This window comes from Triticum urartu, chromosome 2, assembly GCF_003073215.2.
Source record: "Triticum urartu cultivar G1812 chromosome 2, Tu2.1, whole genome shotgun sequence".
Taxonomy (NCBI): Eukaryota; Viridiplantae; Streptophyta; class Magnoliopsida; order Poales; family Poaceae; genus Triticum; species Triticum urartu.
In genome coordinates this window covers 82,403,530-82,429,853 of record NC_053023.1, presented here as the reverse complement: position 1 = coordinate 82,429,853, position 26,324 = coordinate 82,403,530, and the positions used below count along the sequence as shown (strand labels likewise).

The following is a 26,324-nucleotide window of genomic DNA, read 5'->3' as shown; positions in this document are numbered from 1 at the left end:
GGGTACGTAGATCACACTCTCCCCTCTCGTTGCTATGCATCACCATGATCTTGCGTGTGCATAGGAAATTTTTTGAAATTACTACGTTCCCCAACATAAATACCATTTGAATTCAATAGTCTTCATCATAAAAGAGCCAGCACAAGAAGTATCAAGCATAGTGCGATTGTTACCAGAAAGCCGAGCATAAAATTTTTGAATAATAATTTCTCTTGAGAGCTGATGATTGGGGCATGAATATAACATTGATTTAAGCCTCCCCCAAGCTTGAGCGATGCTTTCTCCTTCGCGAGGCCAAAAATTATATATGTCATTGCGATCACGATGAACAAGATGCATAGGATAAAAATTCTGATGAAACTCCAATTTCAATCGTTTGTAATTCCAAGACCTCATATCATCACATAGCCTATACCATGTCGATGCATCTCCCCTCAAAGATAAGGGAAAGACCTTCTTCTTAACAACATCTCCGGATACACCTGCAAGCTTAAATAATCCACAAGCTTCATCCACATATATCAGATGTTCATCAGGATGTTTTGTTCCATCTCCTAAAAAAGGATTAGCTAGCAGTTTTTCTATCATACCCGAAGGAACTTCAAAGCAAGCATTTTCATTTTCATTTTCAGTAGGTTCAGTAGGTTGAGGAGCAACTCTTTGCTCTACTGGTCGGGGTGAAGATACCCCGAACAAGCCCCTCAGAGGATTACTTTCCATGGTAACAAGTGACAATAAATTTCAGCACACTATATAAATTTTTCCTTACCAAATTCCACCTACCAAAGGCGCTTCACTCCCCGGCAACGACGCCGGAAAAGAGTCTTGATGACCCACAAGTATAGGGTATCTATCGTAGTCCTTTCGCTAAGTAAGAGTGTCAAACCCAATGAGGAGCAGAAGGAAATGATAAGCGGTTTCCAGCAAGGTATTCTCTGCAAGTACTGAAATAAGTGGTAACAGATAGTTTTGTGATAAGATAATTTGTAACGAGCAACAAGTAACAAAAGTAAATAAGGTGCAGCAAGGTGGCCCAATCCTTTTTGTAGAAAAGGACAAGCCTGGACAAACTCTTATAAGATGTAAAGCGCTCCCGAGGACACATGGGAATATTGTCAAGCTAGTTTTCATCACGTTCATATGATTCGCGTTCGGTACTTTGATAATTTGGTATGTGGGTGGACCGGTGCTTGGGTACTGCCCTTACTTGGACAAGCATCCCACTTATGATTAACCTCTATTGCAAGCATCCGCAACTACAACAAAAGTATTAAGGTAAACCTAACCATAGCATGAAACATATGGATCCAAATCAGCCCCTTACGAAGCAACGCATAAACTAGGGTTTAAGCTTCTGTCACTATAGCAACCCAGCATCTACTTATTACTTCCCAATGCCTTCCTCTAGGCCCAAATAATGGTGAAGTGTCATGTAGTCGATGTTCACATAACACCACTAGAGGAGAGACAACATACATCTCATCAAAATATCGAACGAATACCAAATTCACATGACTACTAATATCAAGACTTCTCCCATGTCCTCAGGAACAAAAGTAACTACTCACAAAGCATAAACATGTTCATAATCAGAGGGGTATTAATATGCATATAGGATCTGAACATATGATCTTCCACCAATTAAACCAACTAGCATCAACTACAAGGAGTAATTAACACTACTAGCAACCTACTAGCACCAATCCCGGACTTGAAGACAAGAATTGGATACAAGAGATGAACTAGGGTTTTGAGATGAGATGGTGCTGATGAAGATGTTGATGCAGATTGCCCTCTCCCGATGAGAGGAGCGTTGGTGATGACGATGGCGATGATTTCCCCCTCCGGGAGGGAAGTTTCCCCGGTAGAACAGCTCCGCCAGAGCCCTAGATTGGTTCCGCCTCGTGGCGGCGGAGTTTCGTCCGAGAAGATGGCTTATGATTTTTTCCCATCGAAAGACTCCATATAGCAGAAGATGGCCACCGGAGGGCCACCAGGGGGCCCACGAGGTAGGGGGCGCGCCCAGGGGGGTAGGGCGCACCCCCACCCTCGTGGGCAGGGTGTGGCCCCCTGGTGAAGTTCTGGCTCTCAGTATTTTTTATATATTTGGAAAACATCTTCCGTGAAGTTTCAGGACTTATGGAGCTGTCCGGAATAGGTCTCTAATATTTGCTCCTTTTCTAGCCCAGAATCCTAGCTGCCGGCATTCTCCCTCTTTATGTAAACCTTGTAAAATAAGAGAGAATAGGCATAAGTATTGTGACATAATGTGTAATAACAGCCCATAATGCAATAAATATCGATATAAAAGCATGATGCAAAATAGACATATCAGAAACCACCTCAAAGTTATTCTTTTTGATCAATCCGTTGGGCTATTCCTGTAAGTGTCACAAACAGCCCTAGAGTTCATAGTAAAATAACACCTTAAGACGCAAATCAACCAAAACCCTAATGTCACCTAGATACTCCAATGTCACCTCAAGTATTCGTGGGTATGATTATACGATATGCATCACACAATCTCAGATTCATCTATTCAACCAACACAAAGAACTTCAAAGAGTGCCCCAAAGTTTCTACCGGAGAGTCAAGACTAAAACGTGTGCCAACCCCTATGCATAAGTTCACGAGGTCACGGAACTCGCAAGTTGATCACCAAAACATACATCAAGTGGATCACGTGATATCCCATTGTCACCACAGATAAGCACATGCAAGACATACATCAAGTGTTCTCAAATCCTTAAAGACTCAATCCGATAAGATAACTTCAAAGGGAAAACTCAATTCATCACAAGAGAGTAGAAGGGGAGAAACATCATAAGATCCAACTATAATAGCAAAGCTCGCGATACATCAAGATCGTGCCGACTCAAGAACACGAGAAAGAGAGAGATCAAACACATAGCTAATGGTACATACCCTCAGCCCCGAGGGTGAACTACTCCCTCCTCGTCATGGAGAGCGCCGGGATGATGAAGATGGCCACCGGAGCGGGATTCCCCCTCCGGCAGGGTGCCGGAACGGGTCTATATTGGTTTTCGGTGGCTTCTGGCGGCGGAACTCCTGATCTAGGTTTCTTTCTGGAAGTTTCTGTATATATAAGAGGTTTTGGTGTCGAGAACAAGTCAAGGGGGTCTCCGGGCTGCCCACGAGGCAGGGAGGCGCGCCCAGGGGGGTGGACGCGCCCCCACCCTCGTGGGCAGCCCGGGACTCTTCTGGCCCAACTCTTTTACTCCATGGCCTTCTTCTGGTCCAAAAATAAGCTCCGTCAAGTTTCAGGTCAATTGGACTCTGTTTGGTTTTCCTTTTCTGCAATACTCAAAAACAAGGAAAAAAACAGAAACTGGCACTGGCCTCTAGGTTAATAGGTTAGTCCCAAAAATCATATAAAATAGCATATAAATGCATATAAAACATCCTAGATGGATAATATAATAGCATGGAACAATCAAAAATTATAGATACGTTGGAGACGTATCAGGTGTGTTGGGGACACAAGAGACTCTTTGTTATTTGGTTGCAGGGTTGCTTAAGAGAGACCATCTTCATCCTACGCCTCCCACGGATTGATAAAACCTTAGGTCATCCACTTGAGGGAAATTTGCTACTGTCCTACAAACCTCTGCACTTGGAGGCCCAACAACGTCTACAAGAAGAAGGTTGTGTAGTAGACATCACGTATTATGACGACCTTCAAGTTCCTCGTACTTAATGTGAAGATTTTTAATGTCTTCGATTAAGGATTGAGTTCGAGTCATTTCCGCGTCCAACGGGTCATCGCTTTTGTCTAGCAACTTTTGAATATGTTCCATGGCATTTTGTTGTTCTGTTGCAATTTTAGCAGGTGTTTTGTAGCTAGGTTTAGATTCACATTCAGAGTCATCTTCACTTGAAGTTTGAAAGTAAGCATCGCGTGAGTTTACCGTGGCACCACGTGCCATGAAGCAGTAGGTAGGAGCAGAGTCATCCTCATCATTAGCATTAGTGTTGGTGACGAAGCCATTGTCTTCAGTGTTGAAGATGGACTTGGCGACATACGCTGAAGCTAGAGCCAGGCTTGCCACGCCTGAATCAGATTCCTCTTCAGACTCCACCTCTGCCTCCTCAGATGCAGACTCCTCCTCTGAATCCATCTCCTTGCCAACAAACGCATGAGCCTTGCTGGATGAGCTCTTCCTGTGTGATGAATACCTCGACGAAGACTTGGAAGAAGACTTTGAGGATTTCTTCTTCTTCTTCTCATCAGAATCATATTCCTTGCTCTTCTTCTTCTTCTTGGTCTCATTATCCCACTGAGGACACTCAGAGATGTAGTGACCAGGTTTCTTGCACTTGTGGCATGTTCTCTTCTTGTAGTCACGTGAGGAAGCTTCATCGTTTCTTGAGTTGGATCTTGAGGACTTTCTGAAGTCTTTCTTCTTGGTGAACCTATGGAGCTTCTTCACAAGCATAGCAAGCTCCTTACCAATGTCTTCAGGGTCCTCAGAACTGCAGTCAGATTTTTCTTCAGATGAGGAAACAACTTTTGCCTTCAAAGCGCGAGTTCGGCCATAGTTGGGACCATAGATGTCTCTTTTCTCAGCTTGCTAGAACTCATGTGTGTTGAGCCTCTCAAGTATGTCAGACGGATCGAGAGTCTTGAAGTTAGGGCATTCTTGAATCATCAGGGTCAAGGTGTCGAATGAGCTGTCAAGCGATCTCAGAAGTGTCTTGATGATTTCATGCTTGGTGATCTCCGTGGTGCCGAGTGCGCGAAGCTCATTTGTGATATCAGTGAGGCGATCAAATGTGAGCTGGACATGCTCATTGTCATTTCTCTTGAAGCGGTTGAAAAGGTTGTGAAGAACACTGATCCTTGAGTCTCTCTAGGTTGAGACGCCTTCGTTGACCTTGGAGAGCCAGTCCTAGACTAGCTTTGCAGTTTCCAGAACACTCACACGACCATACCGTCCTTTGGTCAGATGACCACAGATGATGTTCTTGGCAGTCGAGTCCAGTTGAATGAACCTCTTGACATCAGTAGCAGTGACACCTTCACCGACCTTGGGAACGCCATTCTTGACGGCATACCAGAGGTCGTTGTCACTGGCTTCAAGATGCATGCGCATCTTATTATTCCAGTAGGGGTAATCAGTGCCATCGAAGACAGGGCACGCATCGGAGACTTTGATTATCCATGCAGTCGACATAGCTAAAACTCCAGGTGGTTAAACCGAATCACACAGAACAAGGGAGCACCTTGCTCTGATACAAATTGAAAGTGCTAGTTATCGACTAGAGGGGGGTGAATAGACGATTTTTATGGAAGTCTTCAAAACACGGGGGCTTTGAAGACAAACGATAGAAATGAACCTATTGATATGTAGCGAAAGGTAGACTACACTAGACAATCCATAGTCAAGTAAGCAATGAAGTGAAAACACGAAGACTATCAGCAGCTAGGTAGTACGGATCAGGATGGAAGATAGTATGAAACCAAAAAATAAAGAGTCTTCACTCAGTGAAGTCAATCAGATCATACAGGCATGCAATGACTTCATGAGGACAAACTGTAAAGTAAAGGGAAGTGAAGGATAGAACCAGTAGCTTGATGAAGACAAGGATTTGGTAGACCAGTTCTAGTTACTATGACAACTGTACGTCTGGTTAGGGAGGCTGAGATTTAACTCAAAAGACCGCGTCTTCACCTTATTCCCCTTGAGCTAAGGACACACAGTCCTCGCCCAATCACTCTGGTAAGTCTTCAAGGTAGATTTCCAAACCTTCATAGACTTCGTTCACCGGCGATCCACAATGACTCTTGGACGCTCAAAACGCGACGCCTACCCGGCTGGAGGATTCACAGTCCTCAAGTGTAACAAGTCTTTAGGTTACGGGGACAGAAAGACTTCAGTGATGCCTAACACTCTTTGGCTCTGGGTGTTTTGGGCTTTGTCCTCGCAAGGATCTCTCTCTATCAAATGCTTCGGAGGTGGGTTGCTCCCAAACGACAAAAGTCGTGCACTAACTCTGATCAACCACCAATTTATGGTGTAGGGGGTGGGCTATTTATAGCCAGGAGGCAACCCGACCTGATTTGTCTGAAATGACCCTGGGTCACTAAGGAACTGACACGTGTCCAACGGTCAGATTTCAAACGCACGCGACAGCTTGACTTGGGCTACAAGTAAAGCTGAGTCATCCAGCTCTGGATAAGATTTGCTCTCATTGTCTTCGCTCGAAGACATAGGATTTGGTTGAGCATCACATCAGTCACTCTGACTTTGTTCACTTGGACCCCACTTAACAGTACAGTGGTTCCTATGACTCAACAAAGAAGAAAAAGGAAACTACGAAACAACTATGTCTTCGTACTCTATAGTCTTCATGCGATGTCTTCTCATGTCATAGCATTCAATGTGAATATCTTCACAGACCACCATTATCTTCAATGTCTTCACACATTTTTAGGGGTCATCTCTGGTAGATAAACCGAATCAGTATGGGACTACTACCTGTGTTATCCTACAATTCTCACAAACACATTAGTCCCTCAACCAAGTTTGTCGTCAATACTCCAAAACCAACTAGGGGTGGCACTAGATGCACTTACATGCTTTGAAGACGATCTTCGCGAAGATGGCTTCACTGAGGGCTTCAAGTTTGATTCCAAGCCTCCCCAAAATGCAAGCTGATGCCGCACTCCCTCAATTGAAGATTCTGAGCGTTCATCTTCGGCTGCAACTGTTGTTGCAAGAGTCGTCGATGAAGAAGACGATGCCACTTCACCAACCATGGCTTCTCTGCATCTCGACACTGCATCAGGCCCGTCTGCACCACCGAACTCCAACGTCGACCCTGCTCCTTCATCTACTCCTGATGGGAATGAGTAGATGCTCTATGTCTTCCAACCTTTTTGGTCATTACTGACAAAAAGAGGGGAGAAGCATAGGAGTTGATAGTCTTCAAGCGGGTCCTTATGGGTGGTTGCTTTATTTTTGCTAAGTCTTTACAACTCTCATCTTTTGAAACATTTGATTCTTTGAGTTGTAACACTTAAACTCGATGGTCGTCTTCTACTTTATTCTGCAACCTTGTGATGCGATGATAAATTCCGCATGAAGCCATTCCGCAGACGTCCATCTTTCATTATGCATGTCATTATCTTTGTTATCCCTTTATATGCATGATGAATTGTCTTCATAAGCTGAAGAGGATCTCCACAAAGCAAAACCTGCCATGTGCATCTGCATTCAAAAGCAAACTTCTTATATGCACATCTTCAGGGAGAGCCTTTGCTACTTATGAATACAATACATTAGTTCTTGAACTTTCACATACTTTTATCCCCGTTGAAAACTTCAACCGGTTTGTCATCAATCACCAAAAAGGGAGATTGTAAGTGCATCTAGTGCCACCCTTAGTTGGTTTTGGAGTATTGACGACAAACTTGGTTGAGGGACTAATGTGTTTGTGAGAATTGCAGGATAACACAGGTAGTAGTCTCATATTGATTCCGTTTACCTACCATAGATGACCCCTAAAAATGTGTGAAGACATTGAAGACAATGGTGGACTGTGAAGATATTCACAGTGAAGATTATGACATGAGAAGACATTCACATGAAGACTATGGAATGAGAAGACATAGTTGTTTCGTAGTTTCCTTTTCTTCTTTGTTGAGTCATAGGAACCACCGTACTGTTAAGTGGGGTCCAAGTGAACAAAATCAGAGTGACTGATGTGATGCTCAACCAAATCCTATATCTTCGAGCGAAGAGAATGAGAGTAAATCTTATCCAGAGTTGGATGAGTCAGCTTTACTTGTAGCCCAAGTCAAGCTGTCGCGTGTGTTTGAAATCTGACCGTTGGACACGTGTCAGTTCCTTAGTGACCCAGGGTTATTTTGGACAAATCAGGTCGGGTTGCCTCCTCGCTATAAATAGCCCACCCCCTACACCATAAATTGGTGGTTGCTCAGAGTTAGTGCACGGCTTTTGTCGTTTGAGAGCAACCCACCTCCAAAGCATTTGAGAGAGAGAGAGAGATCCTTGCGAGGACAAAGCCCAAAACACCCAGAGCCAAAGAGTGTTAGGCATCACTGAAGTCTTTCCGCCAACGTGATCTGAAGACTTGTTACACTTGAGGACTGTGAATCCTCCAGCCGGCTAGGCGTCGCGTTCTGAGCATCTAAGAGTCATTATGGATCACCGGTGAACGAAGTCTGTGAAGGTTTGGAAGTCTACCTTAAAGACTTACCAGAGTGATTGGGCGAGGACTGTGTGTCCTTAGCTCAAGGGGAATAAGGTGAAGACGCGGTCTTCTGAGTTAAATCTCAGCCTCCCTAACTAGACGTACAGTTGTCACAGCAACTGGAACTGGTCTACCAAATCCTTGTCTTCATCAAGCTACTGGTTCTATCCTTCACTTCCCTTTACTTTACAGTTTGTCTTCATGAAGTCATTGCTTACCTGTATGATCTGATTGACTCCACTGAGTGAAGACTGTTTACTGTTTGGCTTCACACTGTCTTCCATCCCGATCCTTGCTACCTAGCTACTGATAGTCTTCGTGCTTTCACTTCATTGCTTACTTGACTATGGCCTGTCTAGTGTAGTCTACCTTCCGCTGCATATCAATAGGTTCATTCCTATCGTTTGTCTTCAAAGCCCCCGTGTTTTGAAGACTTTCATAAAAGTCGCCAATTCACCCCCCTCTAGTCGATAATTAGCACTTTTAGTGACAAACATGGATGATAGCTCAGAATAAAACGCGTAGGAATCCTCTAGGTTCAATATTACAAATGAATGGAGATGGATGACAGTGAAGATGATGATGAGATGGTTGATGGCAGTGTCTACGAGGTGTTGACGATGGCAGTGTCCTCCTTGCCGATCCCCCCTCCGAATGCCTTTCGGAGGTTAGGGTTCTTCGTTCTGGAGAGGTTTCTGGTGGCTGTGGGATCCTCGATCCGATCACACGGGGAAGAAATACCAGATCAAGCGGCGGTGATGCTGGTACGACCGGTGGTACAAGCGCGCTCGATTGTACTGAGCATTGTCAAACGCCATGGACCCTTATGTTGCTTTTTCTTTCTTCTCCCTTTTTCTTCTCTCTTCTATGGTACAATTTTATCAGGTCAATCAATGTGATTTTAACAGCATATGCTTGGAGTTCTTTTCTTGTATCCCAAAATATCTTTGCAGGCGCAATCCTGGCTAAAACAGACAAAAGAGGTATGCGAACATAGTAAAATTTGTACTCATCAACTCTTCTAGGATTAACTCTTGTTCGTCCCCGAGTAAGTACTGCTACTTGTAAGAACATGGTCATCGAGTTTATGAGGTGCAGATAAATATATAGGCATGAATCCATCATAAATAATCCAAACTCACATAATATAAACAATCGTGACCGACATTAGCATATTTTCATTGGGAGGATGATCATGAAGGCTTTCGCACCTTACTCATGAGTGAACATATTGCAACTTCATGCAATAGGTTATTCCATTTTCAACCGAGTAAGTAGCACGGTGTCCTCAATTTTTATAATATATATGAATGTTATTTTCACCTTTTCCCGGGAAACATGTTTATTCGCCCATATCGCACTTATTTGTTTTCACATGACATGTAGGCTAAACATGCCTCTCTATTTGAGATTTGGTTTGCAAAAAATATTTATTAATTTTTATTCAAGAGGTTTTCGCTTCTTTCTGCTTGCTCTTAAATAACCATTTTGGTCTTTTTTTAACATAAGCTAACTTTATTCCTCAAACATAGCCATATCGTTTACAATTCGCGGAAGAATAATATCAGGGGCAATAGAATCCCAGAATTCTGACACACTAGATCTAAAGCAGTGTTTTGCCAAATAATCCGCAATAAGATTAGCTTCCCTACAACATCGACTTTATGTCTCAAAACCATTTTTATTCTTTATTAATTAATGCAGTTGAAACCTGAATAAACTATCACATTGCTATTGCTATTGACCATTCGTTAAGGACGTCGATATTGAACGAACGTTCGGTCCTAGGAGACCCCACATCGAACGCCTTGTTCGGTAGTTTTTTTTTTTGAGCATCAGTACAGACACAAGCGCTCATATACACGCGCATACACTCACCCCTATGAACGCACACACGCACACCCTACCCCTATGAGCACCTCCGAGAGACTGAGCCGGCATATCATCTTGAGATTTACGAAGTCACCGTAGGCGCCTCGTCGTCGACGGGAACGTCTCCTCCCATTGAAAGCGTATCGCCGGAAATCCTGAAATAAATCCAGGAATAATGCGAGCACCAGGATTTGAACCCTGGTGGGTTGGGGATACCACTGTCCACCTAACCAACTCAACCACAGGTTGATTCGCGCCTCTTTCGGTAGTTGGCAGTCCATCGATCGAACGAGAATTCCCGTTCGGGACGAGAAGTGCCCAACCTGAACACAATCGCCATAGGCCTTTTTGCAGCCCAGTTTGGGCCAAAAAAATCTGTGACCAAAATAAGCCCACTTTTGCCTATGAATAATAAAGGCCAGAATTTGCCATGCTCTGAAAAAATTGAAATGATCCAAAAATAAACTTGTCGTGATAGATAGAAAATGGAAAACAAGGTATTACTAAAATACCCAATGATTTCAAATAAAAAATGCCATCATCTTTATAAAAGCAAAAAATGCCATGCTCAAAAAAGATCTCTTTTTTATGCAAATGGCACAAGAAAAAGGTTCATGGCAAAAAAAATCACATGAGCGGTGGAAAAAGGCAAAATTTGCCGTCGATGCAAGGTAATTTTTTGATATGGAAAATAAAAGTAAAACTTGCCATGCTTGATAGAAGTAAATTTGCCATGAGTGACTGTACGTAAATTGGCTATGTGTGTTAAATAAAAATTGTCGTGCCAATAAAGTTAAATATACCATGGCAATAAAAAGGTTATTTTTGTCATGGCAAGTAAAAAGTTAATTTGCCATTGGCCATGCATGTTAAATAAAAATTGCCGTGCCAATAAAATTAAATTTGACATGGCAATAAAAAGGTTAATTTTGCCATGGCAATAAAAAGCTTAATTTCGCCACGGTTGAAAAATTGGCATGGCAAAAATGAAAGTAAAAATGTCATGGCAAAAAAGGTAAAATTGCCATGTTCTTAGAAAAGATAACAGTTCAAAAGGCAAAAATTGCCATGGAAAAAATTTAATAAAACATGGCATGCTCCATAGAAGTAAACTTTCCATGAGTGGCGAAAAGTAAATTTGCCATGTATATTAAATAAAAATTGCCATGGTGATAGAGATAAATTTGCCATGGCAAATAAAAAGGTTTAATTTGCCATGGCCGAAAAACAAAAAAGTAATAATTTGGCTGGCAAAAATAAAATTAAAATTGCCATGGCAAAAAAAATGAAGAGTTTGCCATGGCCAGTGTAGTTACATTTCCCATGTTAACGTGAAGTAAAACTTGGCATGCTCCATAGAAGTAAATTTGGCACGACTGACGAAAAGTAAATTTGCCATGTATGTTAAATAAAAATTGCCATGGCAATAGAGATAAATTTTCCATGGCAAATAAAAAGGTTTAATTTGCCATGGTCGAAAAATAAAAAAGTAATAATTTGGCTGGCAAAAATAAAAGTAAAATTGCCATGGCTAAAAATGAAGAGTTTGCCATGGCCGGTGTAGTTAAATTTGCCACGTTAACATGAAGTAAAACTTGGCATGCTCCATAGAAGTAAATTTGCCACAAGTGACGAAAAGTAAATTTTCCATGTATGTTAAATAAAATTTGCCATGTCGATAGAGATAAATTTGCCATGGCAAATAAAAGGTTAATCCGCCATGGTCGAAAAAAGGTAATAATTGGGATGGCAAAAATAAAAGTAAAATTTCCATGGCAATAAAAATGAAGATTTTGCCACGGCGGTGTAGTTACATTTTCCGTGTTAACAAAGGTAAAATTGCCATTACAGAAAAGAAAAAAAGAAAATTTGCCGTGGCAAAAATTACATGAAGAACTGCCACCAATCACACACAAAAAACAGAAATTTTGCCATCTAGTGTGATTTTTTGCCATGTGGACATTACCAAACAAATGTAAAAAAGACCATGTCGACATGATTTTCCTTGAATTATAAGCTTGGCATGGTACAAAAATTAAGTTTGCGATCGTACTTGACCTAACCTTGCCATAATACATAAATTAAGTTTCTCGTGATCTAATTAAAGATATTCACATGGTCTAAATTAGTTAAAAAATGCCATGCTATATTCAAAATCCAAATTTTGCCAAATCCTATATACCTAAGAGATTCATCCCCATTATCTTATTTATCTTGACATACAAGCTATCTACATCATCAAATAGGTCCATCATTTTTTTTAAACATGGCAAATATAAGCTTCTAGTCGCCATGACATATTTGTATTAAAATTTGACATGGTATTCCAATTAAAGTTTCCATGTTTTTGAATGAGAAAATTGCCGAGTATGTAAATTAACACAACAAATGTGAATCAAAAATGCCATGGCAAATGGATATTTAAATTTTGCCATGGTGTTTAATTAAAAATGCCATCCTTCGTATGATGCCACGGTCTCTGGAAATTCGTATCAAAATCATTCCAAAAATTGCCATGGCAACTATTTAGAAAAACAAAGATGGTAGGTATTCAATGTTTGTAAAATTGCCATGTCAAATTGATATAATTTGCCATGTAAGCAATTAGAAAAGCATGCTACCCATCGTTAGGATCTAAAAAATTGCTGTGATGGTAAAATCAATATACGTTTGTTGCCATGCTGCTATGATTAAAACCTGAAAAACATGCTCACAGGGGTTGTGGGGGTCAACATCGGGTCAATGGCGTGGCCGTGGCCCCGTGTTCGCCGCCCACGTGAGAAGATGGCCGCCAGTAACCACCGGAGGCCAGCGGGCCTGGGATCCGGTGGCATGAAGAAGAAGAGCCATGGCCGCCGCCTGCCCCTCTGCCGACGACACAGCTAGCCCGGCTCAAGCCTGTGCCGGTCGCCGCCCTCCGCGGAGGCCGCACCCTGGTGCCCGCATGGCCGCAGCCGTCCTGCAAGGCCGCAGGCCTCCTCTAAATCCGGCGACGCGCAGGGCCGCAGCCCGCCGCTCCGACTGACGAAAGCCTTCGCCGATGTCCCCGCGTGCCCGACATCGGTCATCCCCTCCTTCAAATCCGGTGACATGCAAGGCCGCGGCCTAGTGCCCAGCGGACGCCGAAGCCTCCTGCATCTATCGCCGCCGGACTCGCACGCCACCATCCGCCGCTCCGACCGCCGGACGCCTTCGCCGTTGTCCCGACCTGCCCAACGCCGTTGTCATAGTAGGATAGGATAGTATGAGTAACTTAGCTAATAACATAACGCATTTTAAGAAATTTTTACTTGTGACAAATAGTTAATGAGAAATAGTAACATAATATGCTACTATAACATAGCGTTTCCCAATATAAAATGAGTCTACAAATTAATAAATAAAGCCGTCTATAACACTAATATTATATTACTTTATACTATAAAGATAGTAATTTAGACTAGTGTCATATGCATGACACTAGTGTAAGTTACTCCCCACTATGACCAGCCTAACAGAGTGGGTGAGGGGTCGAATGGAGAGATGTGGTGATAACTGAGGGAGCTGACGCCTGCGAGTGAAAATGTTCGTTCGATTTTGGCATCGTCCCGAACGACTCCTGGTGATGACGTGGCAAGGGCGATCGTCAAGATGCGTGCGACGGCTACGAGTGCGTTTGGGACGAGGTGTAAAAACGTCGAACGTTCGGGACTTATCAATTCCGTTCGTTAATGCATGAACGGCCAAGATAATCGGCCTTCACAGCTTCACCTCACGAGGAGTGACAGCTGAATACACGATTCCACAGGCACATCTCTACAATTGATTCCACCTCCGGCAGACGGCCCGGCCCCACCTGTCAGTAGCCCTTTTGCCCGCCGAGCCGCTTAACCCAAAAGCTTCGACCCGGCGGCTCCCTCTCCTCCCCTCCCCACCTCCGATCTCTCTGCAATTCAAACCCCACTCCTCCTCCCTCCACGCGCGCCGGCGACGAGCACCCGCCGCCGGCTAGGGTTCCGCGCCCCGCGATGGAGGCATCCGGCTTCGGCCGCGACGCGGGGCCCCTCAACCGCGGCCCGGGCTCCGCGCCCCTCGCCTTCGGCGCCGGCGCGGCCACCGCCCCTTCTCCCGCGGCGCAGCCCGCCCCCGTGCAGTTCCCCTCGGCTCGCCCGGCCGCCCCCTTCGTGCCCCCCTCCTCGCGCTTCCCGAGCGCTCGCCCCCAGCTCTCCGCAGCGGCTCCCATCTCTCGCCCTACTTCTCCCATCCCCATACCGGCACCCTCCGCGCGCCCGGCCGCAGCTGCTCCCGGCGCCTCCGGTCCCGTGAGGTTTCCGAGCCCTCTTCGTGCCGTCGACCCAGGCGCGGCCGCTGCTACCGCTCGCCATCTTCAGTCTCAGCCGAGGTGAGTGCTCCCCACCCCCCACACCCCCAAGTTGCATCTGTGTTGTTTGAGCTTTGCTGTCGAGCTGGCTGGCTAGTGTCGGCTAGGTTTCTGTTCTGTACTTGCTTTGCTGTTGCATCCAAGTAGCTGTAACTGTAAGAACAGGCGTGTAGTAGCTTCAGAATCTGAAGCATAGTGTAGTTGGCGTTGTGCGGATATATTCCACTCGCAGTAGTTTCACATATTCGGTGATTCCATAGAGTATTATTTCCGTTTCCCCATTGGAGATGGCTAAATGCGCATATGAGTTTGTATTTGGTCGTATGCCTGCGACATTTGACTATTAGCGCATCATAGCAACTCTAGTGATCTAGTTTCTACAATACGGATGGATTGTCCTAAGTTAATCGTTAGAGATCGTGGCATGGCACGAGGCAACCATGTAGCCAATTCGCAAGACTTGGCATGGCACGAAGCAACCATGTACTACCTGTATCAAAATATAAGACATTTTTTGGTTTTGCATAGGGCATAAAAAACATCTTTTATTTTGTTACGAGGGAGTTGCCAATTCACAAGACTTAGCCACACTGGTGACTGTGTACCAAGTGAATGATATTGAGCAGGGTATAGCACATAAAAAGGAACATCTAAAATTGCATTTTATTCAAGCCAACTCAAAATATCTGATAAGGTGCCTTGCTGCTGGAATGGTAGACTAAGATCTAACTTTTTTGGTGGTTAATCACCTAATCCTAGCCCATCTGGTTGCAGTTTCAAACCTGCGATACCCATGGTACATTATTGATGGATTGTTTTCGTGTTCGCATTCAGAGTAGCTGCACCATCCACAGGCAGGCCCATGCATCCTGGTATTTCCTCAAGGAGCAGGTCCCCGCCGAATCTATCAAATCAGCGTGTGAATGTTCCTCCAGAAAATGATAATGGTATGGGGCAAAGAAGGTAAAACTACTTCATGTTGTATCTCTCGTCAAGCTATCTGAATTCATAATGGACATCCAATATGTTCCAGTCAATATCTTTAAAACATTTGTATACATGGCGTGCAGAAAATTTGTACATAAGGGCTTGATACGTAGATATAGGTCACTTAGCGACTGTTCTCCTTTAAGTCGTCCAAATGTTGTAGGTGGGACAATCCGTGTCAGTACAATGCAATCTTCTTCTGAAAGTTGCGCAATGAGCCACTGAGCCAAATATTCATCACTCTCTGCTGAACTCTAGGGTATGTTTGGATGGTGGACAAAGCTCACCCTGCCAATTTTCAGGTCATGACCAAAATTTTGGTCTTTGCTTGGATAGTTGCCAGTACTTTTGAAATGCCAACTTCTCTTTTGCCCACTCTAGTTCATTTTTCTTGCCAATGTTAGCAAACCCATGGGTAAGCAAAAGCTTGACCAAACTTTGGCTAGCCAAATACTCCCTCCGTTCCCTAATATAAGACCTTTTAGCTATTTCAAAATATTGAATACATACATACTAAAATGAGTGTACATACATACTAAAATGTGTCTAGATACATACGACTCAAGAAAAAGCTAAAAGGTCTTATATTAGGGAACAGAGGTAGTATTTGGTAGGGCAGCCTTGGGCTAAAACCAAAGGTACCAATGCTGTTGTTTATACGTTATTTTGCCAGAAGGCCATGGTCAGAGAACTTCTTAAATGAAAAATGGTGCATATCATTATACTAGGATACGCTACATGTTGTGTAGTTGATCTTAGCTGGCATGCTTGACATGTCTTTGTATGGACCACCCTACATGGATTATGGTTGCGTAGGTCTGGAGAGGATTTTTCTGTTGGGTGTGAGTTCAGTTGGGTTTCCCTGGAGCTTGCAACTATAACCTTGTGGGTACAGCTATCAGGGTTTTTAAATCTAATGTCTCTTCCATCGATAGGTTGGTAAACTATGCAGACCCGTTGTTTGAAAATGAAAGTGCGCAATCTTCAGTGCAAATGAGAATGCAACCTCCAGAGACTGGAAAGACAGCAAGATCACCACCATTAGACATGAGCAGACAGTTTAGACCATCATCAAGCCTTCCAAAATTTCCTCCTACGCAGCGTGCTGAGCCTCATGATCATGTGCAAATGTGAGTTCTTCGATAGAAATTGTCAACTAGTAATTGTTTACTCTAATTGTATTTTAAGTTTTATTAGTGTCTCACTGCAAATTATCTCATAAAAGAGTGTAGTACTGGTTACTTAGCTAATAATTATTATTTCAGTACTAAATGTCACTGGTCGTGCTGTGCTGCTTATCTCCCTGTTTTTACTGATATTTCAGGCCTAATCTATCACCTTCCAAGTTTGGAATCCAGAACCAGTCTCCTTTTCAAGATGCACGTGCTACATTCTCTCCTCTTCTGAATAGCAATTTAGTTCCTGGTAGTGGGAGGCCCCGTCCTGCCTCAGGGACTAGTACATCTTCTTCATCAGTGCTTGGTGGTGCGGCTCAACAAGAGATGAACGATCATATGAGAGAACAAAGGTGCTGTCGGCTAGACTGTCGTAAACTGCCACATAGTTGATCTGAGCACCATTATATTTTGATTTTTTTGTGTTCATCAGTAGTATGCAGCCTGTACAGTCTTTATTTAAATAGTCTTTGGTGATACTAATTTGAGTCGAGAAAAGGAAAAACTTTTAGATAAAATATTTATTGTGATTGTCTTGCGAGCTGTTCAAGTTTTTTTTACTAGAAATATGCTCAACCTTGTGATGCTGGTAGGTTTGCATGGAGTAACCCCTCTCCCCCTGCTGGGACATTCTTCCTATTCAAAAGAACTTTAGCAATGGATATAACGAACTTCCGCGCTGTAATGCAATACTGCAAATTGAACGTAAATTTGCTTCTGTGATCACATTTATTACCTGGATCACTGTAAAATCATTGGTTAATGCCATCTCTTGTGCTTGTGCTCCTGTTGGTACTTATGCGTTTATGGCTCTGTAATATTTTCTTCCTTTTATCCTTCTGTAGATTCTCAGCTCCACTTCAAAGTCGAACAATGGATCATAGCATTTCAAAAAGGTCTAGGTCACCTACTTTATCCTATCAGGATGTTGATGGTGCTGAAGCTCGTCATGGCACTGGTGCAAATGCTAGAAGGTACTACTATCTACTGATTGCCATTTCTTTATGGCGTGCCTGTTTTCTTCTGTTGCTGCATAAATAATTAAATATACACGTGATCTCCTAACTCCTAAGTGCTTCAACACCCACAACGTATGTATATATAGGTAATCACTGCTACTTTGAATTCGTATAAATATCCTAGACTGGAGAAAAAAAGAAGGGCAGCCCCAGTGCATGTAGCTCCTGCTTGCGCAGGGTCCGACCACTTTGGGTCTATTGTACGCAGCCTTTCCCTACATTTCTGTAAGAGGCTGTTTCCAGGACTTGAACCCGTGACCTCATGGTCACAAGGCAGCAGCTTTACCACTGCGCCAAGGCTCCCCTTCAAATATCCTAGACTGGAGAAAGTTAGATAATCATGATCATCCATTGGAAAATCAATTCAGTATGGAAATGGGTGAAATGCCGGGCATAGTCATTTTTGGGCATGGGTTACCAAACAAAACATGACACACCTGTTATTACGTAACGTGTTCTCTTTACTTGGTCAGTGTGTTACCAAACTGAATCAAGAATACGAACATGGAGACGGTCTTCTCTACACAGTTTTTGGAAAATTTATTTTCCTTGTAGCTTTTAGTCTCGCTAAAGGAATATTAAGCAACTAGTGTTTTATTCGAGCTCTTAAAATGTGGAAACCCTCAATAGTATGCACTAACCTTTCATGCTAATCCTTTTTTTTTCTCTTCATTTTTAGTGACTTCTTTTTTTGAAATGTGAGCTGTGAAATTCTTCTTTACTATTTGTCTACTAACCTTTTTCGGTTTTCGGTTTAGGGTTTGGTTCCTGTGAGCGCTAATTCTAAAGCCTGAAATCTGGCATTTAAAATGAGTAGTTGCATTAGTGATGTATTGTGGACTTGTGGCTAATGCATAAAGCATTTTCCTGCTGCTTCCTTTACAGACTGATAAACTATGCGGATACCTTGGTTGATGATGTAAGTATTGAAACTTCAAAAAGGATGAGGGCACCTTCAGATATTAGAGACAACATTAGGCCGGCACCTGCAGGTTTTGGCAGCAGTAATGTTGCAGCCCAGAATCTTCGTTCACAGGCTGATATCCAGAGGTAAATCCTTCGAGTTTATTTTGCTGTATGTCAGTTTTACTTATTAGTTTTGATAAAAGATGCAATAATGACTAAAATAAATAAATTATGACCAGTAAGAGCACAATCTAACACATCTACCATATTTATGCCTAGGAGCGGTAGTTAGTAAACGAATTGATCTGTTACTGTGCTTGCTTATCTTTTACTTTATGTCATTTAGCAGTTGACTTTGTTGCTATTATTACAGGTCTGAAGCATCCCTTCTCAAGGTTGGAAGTCAAATAAAATCTCGCATTGGTGATGTGCGTTCACCACTGTATCAGCAGTTCCGTCCTTCAGATACTTATTCAAAAGAATATAGTACACCTACATTTTCTCCACCAAAGCCTTCGATTCTCAATTCTAGGAGCGTGACCCCTCCTTTGGATGACGGTGACGACTTTATCCCTTCAACTGAACTTGAGAGGTGCTTATGCCAGCTTCATAATGTGGCAAACCCTTTTTTCCATCAAATATACTGTTTGTTGTTATTGACTCATGTAACATTTGCTGTAGAGAAAAACAGGCAAAAGCCAAGCGTTTGGCTCGTTTCAATGTTGAACTAAGCAGGCCAGTGGAAAATATCAATGATCTCGCAAAAGCGGACAAACAGAAACAAGCCTCTTCAATGGGAAAAGTTCCAGTCAGATCAAATGATAGTACTATGGCTGACATGGACCCCCCAGAGTTAGCCGCAATTCTTGGGCTTTGTTCCTATATGTGCCCAGGTGATTCCTGCACTAGATCATATCACTTGTTTTTGCGCAATGTTATTTTGGTCATTCTCAACTCTTCAATGTATTTTCTTAACCATGCTACTTACAAACATGTATTCATGCTTTGTTTCTAGAGCCTGAAAGGGCGGAGCGCGAGAGAAAGGGAGATCTTGATAGGTACGAGAGGTTAGGTGGAGACAGAAACCAAACCACCGAGCTTCTTGCTGTTAAAAAGGTATATAATGTTTACCTTATCACCTGCCAGTATGACAGGATTCTATCTGAATTTATCTCTCATCACCAGTAACAGGAAGCATGATGGAAGTTATTATCTAATTGATACAGTATACTAGGACTGCTGAGAGAGATGCAGAGTTGATCAGGCCTCTGCCAGTTCTGCAGAAGACCATGTCATACCTTCTTAGTTTGCTGGATCACACATATGATGATAGTTTCTTGGGCTTATACAACTTCTTGTGGGATAGGATGCGAGCGATAAGAATGGATCTTAGAATGCAACATTTCTTCAATCAAGAGGCTATTTCTATGCTCGAGCAAATGGTAATTCCAATTTTTTATTATTTTTCCCACTGTCCGTAATTTTTTCTTTTCTTTGGGTAAGCTTATTTCCCAGTAAGTTTCATCGTGAACTTTTCTTTTCTTTTCTTTTCTTGACCAGATAAGGCTCCACATTGTAGCAATGCACGAGTTATGTGAGTACAGCAAAGGAGAAGGTTTTTCAGAGGGTTTTGATGCACACCTCAACATTGAACAGATGAACAAAACATCAGTTGAGCTATTTCAAATGTATGAAGACCATAGGAGAAATGGTGTGCTTTTCTCAACAGAACAGGAGTTCCGGGGTTATTATGCACTGCTCAAGTTAGACAAGCATCCTGGTTACAAGGTGAGGTGAATTGAGTGGGTCTTGTTGTTTTCTGCTGTTTTGCTGACTTCTGTGTACATCTGAATCAGGTTGAACCTTCTGAGTTATCTCTGGACCTTGCTAAGATGTCTCGTGAAATTAGAGGCAGCCCAGACGTCTTGTTTGCAAGAGAAGTTGCAAGGTAGTCATACCTTATGGCATAATTTGAATTCTTGGGTCTTTACTAACTTTGATTTGACTTAACACCAACTTTTGTCATGCAATTCAGAGCATGCAGAATGGGAAACTACATTGCTTTCTTCCGGCTTGCAAGGAAAGCAACATATTTGCAGGCTTGCTTGATGCATGCTCACTTCGCGAAGGTAGAATAGTTTGTCGATGAAAGGCTGTTCATTTTTGTACCATATCTTTTTACTGAAATTATTTGTTCAAATATGCACATACTTCTAGTTCTCTATTGTGCATCTATACTGGCAAGTAACCTTGTAATAATAAAACGTGTTACCAGAATTCAGAACTGACAGTTTCTCATTGTAATTAGTAGGACCTGCTGTTGTTTTTCACAAGACAAAAGGTGCTTGGTAGCACAATAAAATTCTTAACTTTTGTCATGTTTCCATTGTACTGTAAGCTGATTCAGCCCTAGCTAGCTAGAGGAAGTAGTGGGATCTATCAACCCTTCAAATTTTTGAAACGACCATTGTACTTGACTACTTGTTACAGTTTACATATACGTCTATATAGTGTATGAAAAATGTGACAGTAATAATTGATCGCACAGGGTAAAAATTATGGATCCGCCACTATCTGGCATTGACGAGTTCTCCCTGGCCAGTATTGTACTCCCTCCGTATCAAAATATAAGACGTTTTGGTAGGTTAGTTTAGCCTACAAAAACGTCTTATATTTTTATACGGAGGGAGTACAATACTGGCCAGGTAGTACTTCTTTACATTTATAATAAGTTCTGTATTAGTTAAAGTATTCTTATGTTTTGACAAGTCACTAACCAAAATTTCTGGAAACAATGGTTGATGTGAACATTAGTTCATGGCACTGCTGCCATAGAGAGTAGAGCCAAGCAGTATGACTTAAAGCCCAAAGGGAATGAAGCCAATATGGTATTAGAAGGAGATAGAATGACATAAATTTGGATGAGAGAACTAGACGGGTTCAGAGTTAGCAAATGGAGGTGTGCATGATTCATTTCTTGCTTGATCTGAAAGATTATCAATTTATCATGTTGCTACTTAACCTCACCCTTAATACTTGAGACTCTTTCTTGTAAACGAATTGAACTCTTATCTCTACCTCTTCCCTAACTATCCTCCATGCTACTGATGCATCATCCGTTCCTGCTAATTGATAAACTACACATGCTGGACTTAATATCTTTAACATCGAGCTTTTCTAAATCCTACAGTAATAAACTACCATCTCACTTTAATCTCTACTTCGTTGTCTGTACTCTCAAACATTAGTATGGCCATTGTTTTGTCCCAGCCGTTTTCTCGGCGCTGTCAATCGAAGCCATGCTGTATGTGTGGTGAGATCACAATGGACAGGTCAGGATGCCCTCATGTTGCTGCTGTCTGGTGCACGTTCGCCGTGCCGTGGGCAGTTTCCACGACATCTGGCCATGCTAAGGGCTGCTCCTCATCACCATCAACTGTCGTTGGAGTCTTGCTGATATCACGCGAAATGCAACACTGGCATTGAGCCCTTGGCTTGCTGAGGTCACCAAGGATTTCAATGTAGCCGCCTGGCCAACATCCTGTAGGTCGATGACTACCTGCTTTTACAGGAAGGGTGTAATGACATGAACCTCAGAGGACGTCATTGCATTTTGTTCAGAACTTCAGATCAACCAAGACAGAATTAAGTCTCTCACACCTAATGTCGTCTAGTGTGAGTTTTAGTCTACCTCCCATACCATGATCCTCTTCAAGTTATGGTGCAACACTGGTAGACCTGTTCCGTCCCTTTAGGAATTGTGGATATGCCTGTTTGACCATAGACCACAATTCTGCTCCTATACTGTATTAGGGCCACTTATCAGATATACTTTGTTGTTCTGTGCACAGGAAATTGTTTTAGTATTATCTTTCACTATTTTCTACCTCTGGTGTACTCCCAGGTTCCATGTAGTAGGCTAATTGTTTGTCAGTTCACACTTTTGTAAAGCTTAACACATTTCTTCTACCCAGGTAAGAAGGCAAGCTCTGGCTTCATTGCACAGTGGTCTGCAGATTGGCCAAGGCATCCCTATTTCACATGTCATGGAGTGGCTTGCAATGGAGGTAAGTGTTCTCTTATTCAAACAGTAAATTATTCATTATGGAAAAATTGATATCATCTTGTGTCTTTCTTTTTCAGGATGAGGACATTGAAAGTCTCTTAGAATACCATGGTTTTGGATCGAAGCAGTATGAAGGACCGTACCTAGTGAAAGAAGGGTCTTTTCTTAACAGTGAGAGCGATTTTCCATCTGGTTGTTCTGAACTTGTGCACTCGAAGAAATCACAGAGAATAGTCGATGATGTATCTTCTGGTCCAGTTTGTGCTCCCACTGGTCAAAAAGCGACTGTTGCACCATATTCTGTCGGGTTTCCTTCCCCAGCTAGCAAAAGAGAGCCGGTTCTGCCACGGTCTGCCCTTGTGATTCCTGTTAGTGCGAAACAAGAGTTTGGCCCATCGTTTTCTGGACCTGTTTCTCCCACTTCTAGCGGACAGATTACCTCGCCGTATTCGTTTTCTCCAAAAGCTGGCAATAAACAGTTCAATTCAACATATTCAAGTCCTATTTCCCCAACTGGTAGCAGAAAGGGAAGTGTTCCAGTTATTCTTAGCACTTCTCCGCGTGCTACCAAGCACGCACTCTCGCACACAGGATGGATGGATGGCCAGAGAGTAGCTTCACCGAAAGCAAAAGGCAAGATCACGATGACTGATGATTTCATAATATCTGAAGACCAGAATGGTGATTTTGTGGACTTCTCGAGAGAACAAATGGAGATACCGCAGTCAGAAGCCTACACTCAACATGTTGATGCTTTGGTGGCAACCATAGTCTCACATCCTCTAGCAGATGGTGTATCCTCAGATTACACCCATATGCATGAAGAGGAAGATGAGCTCAGGGCACATGGCTCTGGCAGTGATACAGATTTGGATGATGAAAGTCCATCATATCATCAAGTCAATCTAATAGAACGTGTGTCTCCAAAGGTTCTGACTGGAGATGACCAAAATAATAATGAAACAACATATGACTCGTTACCAATTGTTGTGTCTCCAAAGAAAACAATTTCAGATGAAAGGCTAAAGTTTATACTGAGGTTGGTTTTGTTATCCTTGATCTATGTCACTATAATTCTTTAATGTACCAAACCTTTGTCTTACTGTGATCATACAGGAAATGGAGGCAGCGTGCTGTGGATCAGAGATCTCTGAGAGAGCAGAAAAATGCCCTTGCTATTGCAGCATTGAATTCTCTGTCACTTGGACCACCAGTTCACCAAACTGCAGTGGTAAGTCTACCATAGACATGTTCTATTTATTTCAAGGCTTGGTGTTTTCTGCAATTTATTTTGATGACTTGTATGTCCATGATAAATGATCGCTTTTCTACAATGAAGGTGCCAAAGCATGCAGTCCACGAGCTAGATATTGGCCATGCCTTTAAAGAAAGATACACACGGCAACAAAGATCTTGGTCACGACTAAATATCTCAGAGTTGGCTGGTCCTATTTTAACTGAAAGGAAACCTGATGCTAGGTGCATCTGCTGGAAGATGCTAGTACTTGTCCCACCAGGTGCCATGAAATCTCAGAGCAACAATGTTGCCTCGAGATGGTTACTCAAAAAGCTCATGGGTTCTGGAAATGAAGATAATGGATTGCTTCTTACTTCAGCAGATCTCTCGATTTGGAGAACGTGGCTCAGTTCTCCGAGTGTATGCTGCCTATCTGTTGTCAGGGTCAGTGACCAACAAGTTATTGGTAACGAAATTGCTGACAACACAAACTGTATAGTATTTGTGGTATCTGAAAGCATTCCGTGGGAAATGCAGAAGGCACGATTTAGCAGTCTGTTAGCCTCCATACCTCCTCAATCTTGTCTCCCTCTTCTGATTTTAAGTGGTGACACATATAATGAAGGGTATGATTATGCGTCACAAAATGTCATTGATAAGCTTGGCGTCAGCGGTCTGAGTGAAGGAAAGATTGCTTCATCCTTGGTTGTTTTTCTAGCTGGAAGCTGCACTGAAGGTTATATCAATGGCTTCTTTGAGGATGACAAGCTGCGAGAAGGTTTAAAGTGGATGGCAAACAGTTTTCCTCTACAGCCTGATGTCATCCTCGTGAAGACACATGAGTTACTTCTGAATTACTTGAACCCATCACTTGAGCTACTTAACAAGCGTGTTGCGCCTGAAGTTGGTCCTGAGCATTGCATCTCAGTATTCAACAACGCTGTCAGCCAGCTTGGAGAAGAAATTTTAGCTGCAGCATACAGAAGTCCTAATCAGTGGCCAGCTCTTGAGATTGATCTTCTGGAGAGATCGAGCAGCGAGAGGATGTTCACAGAAATTTTCTTACCTAGCATTGGATGGTCATCGCCGTCAAGAATCCAGCCGCTGGTAGAAACCGTAAAGAGTTTGCAGCTTCCAGGGTTCAGTGACGACTTGTCTTGGCTAAAACAGGGATCTTACATGGGCAGGCAGATCCAAGATCAGAAGCTATATCTTGAGGAGTGCTTGACGAGATATCTGACCCAGTCGGCTCAGTTGTTAAATGGAGCCCAGGCGGTTGCTGAGGCAAAGATTATGGTGCAGAAAGGTGTTGATCTTGAGCTCCGTGACTCGAATCACTATCTTCTGCCGAACTGGGTTACTATCTTCCGGCGGATCTACAACTGGAGGTTAGCGAGGCTTTCTACCGGAGATTTCTCAGAAGCTTATGTCCTGAGTCAGCGTCTTTACCAGCCCCCTGCAACACAGCATGGGCTCACTGCCAACAGCGATACTATAGGCGAAGCGCCCATTTTGGAGGACCATGACATGATGCCTGCTGTGCCATCTGGTCTCTCGCTAGACGAGATCATTGAGGTCAGTTGTGACCTTGATTCTGACAGTCCACCACTGAGACCTCCATCACCTCCGCTGCCGACCCCAGCATGCGACGAACCTCAGGCACTGGCACACATTGATGGTGAGGTAAACCCAATGCATGGAGCTACCTATGACGACACGCACGACGCACCGAGAAGAGTAGAGCTAAGAGATTTGGTTCCACTCAAATGGGACGATGAGCTTGCCAAGCTAGAACAGCAGTGCGCCAAGCTGCAGTCCAAGATTGATGAGAAGCTCTTCATATACTTCTGAGCTGCCGAGCCTTTGAAAGGTCGTGACGCTTGGTGTAACTTGTAACATTGGATATCATTGAGTGATAGAACATTGTTTTGTTAGGTCGTGTCATTATTCGATGAGAATGTCATGGTGTTGTAGACATATATAGCTCAGATATCCAGTGGATACGTTTGTTGTATCTCTAGCTGTTAGCTTTCCCAGTAGTTCAGTTCAGAAATCTCTTACTACCTGCAGTTTCAATCGACTGGTGCTATATAAGCTACTACAACGAATTTCAGTTGGACTCGACTACTACCTCCAATTCCAAGCCATCGTTTGGACATGGAAACGTGCTTCCAAAATGTTTTTATGGTTTTACGAATGTTACCAGTACAATACTCTTCGCCTATAAGATGTTTTTTTAATACCTTGAAAATGCAAAAATAAATTCTTGAATTTTTTTTGCAAGAATTCATTTATAATAAACACTCTTATCAATAGCAAAAATGGGGTTTAGGTAGTTAGGTATTGTGTAAGAAAGGCTGATCCAAATCTATTGCTGCAGCTACCCATTCAATGTAGAAGAATAAAATTTTAGACTCTTTCATAATATAAAAATATAAAACTTCTCGGCTTTTACCCATTTTTA

General features: G+C 42.8%; 1 protein-coding gene across 3 annotated transcripts; it reads left to right on the top strand.

Moving 5' to 3' along the window:
* The first annotated feature begins 13,995 nt into the window (after nucleotides 1-13,995).
* Nucleotides 13,996-25,987, top strand: LOC125535988 (SAC3 family protein B). Of its 3 annotated transcripts, XM_048699071.1 has the most exons (17): nucleotides 13,996-14,491; nucleotides 15,305-15,433; nucleotides 16,393-16,587; nucleotides 16,782-16,985; nucleotides 17,478-17,606; nucleotides 18,537-18,701; nucleotides 18,931-19,149; nucleotides 19,239-19,450; nucleotides 19,573-19,673; nucleotides 19,784-19,999; nucleotides 20,118-20,345; nucleotides 20,414-20,505; nucleotides 20,593-20,686; nucleotides 22,532-22,624; nucleotides 22,701-23,662; nucleotides 23,740-23,854; nucleotides 23,963-25,987. In XM_048699071.1, the coding sequence occupies exons 1-17, from the start codon at nucleotides 14,118-14,120 to the stop codon at nucleotides 25,709-25,711; spliced, it is 5,277 nt and encodes a 1,758-aa protein (XP_048555028.1). In that variant the 5' UTR covers nucleotides 13,996-14,117; the 3' UTR covers nucleotides 25,712-25,987. The 3 variants fall into 3 exon arrangements, with proteins under 3 accessions (XP_048555028.1, XP_048555029.1, XP_048555030.1); XM_048699072.1 differs by lacking the exon at nucleotides 16,393-16,587; XM_048699073.1 differs by lacking the exon at nucleotides 13,996-14,491 and having other exon boundaries at nucleotides 15,305-15,417.
* Nucleotides 25,988-26,324: the final 337 nt, after the last annotated feature.

Bases quoted from the DNA above. Each gene is read 5' to 3' on its own strand.
- LOC125535988 (XM_048699071.1), top strand. From the start codon at position 14,118: ATGGAGGCATCCGGCTTCGGCCGCGACGCGGGGCCCCTCAACCGCGGC. The intron at 15,434-16,392 runs GTAAAACTACTT...TTCCATCGATAG, and splicing joins AATGGTATGGGGCAAAGAAG to GTTGGTAAACTATGCAGACC. The intron at 23,663-23,739 runs GTTGGTTTTGTT...GTGATCATACAG, and splicing joins AGGCTAAAGTTTATACTGAG to GAAATGGAGGCAGCGTGCTG.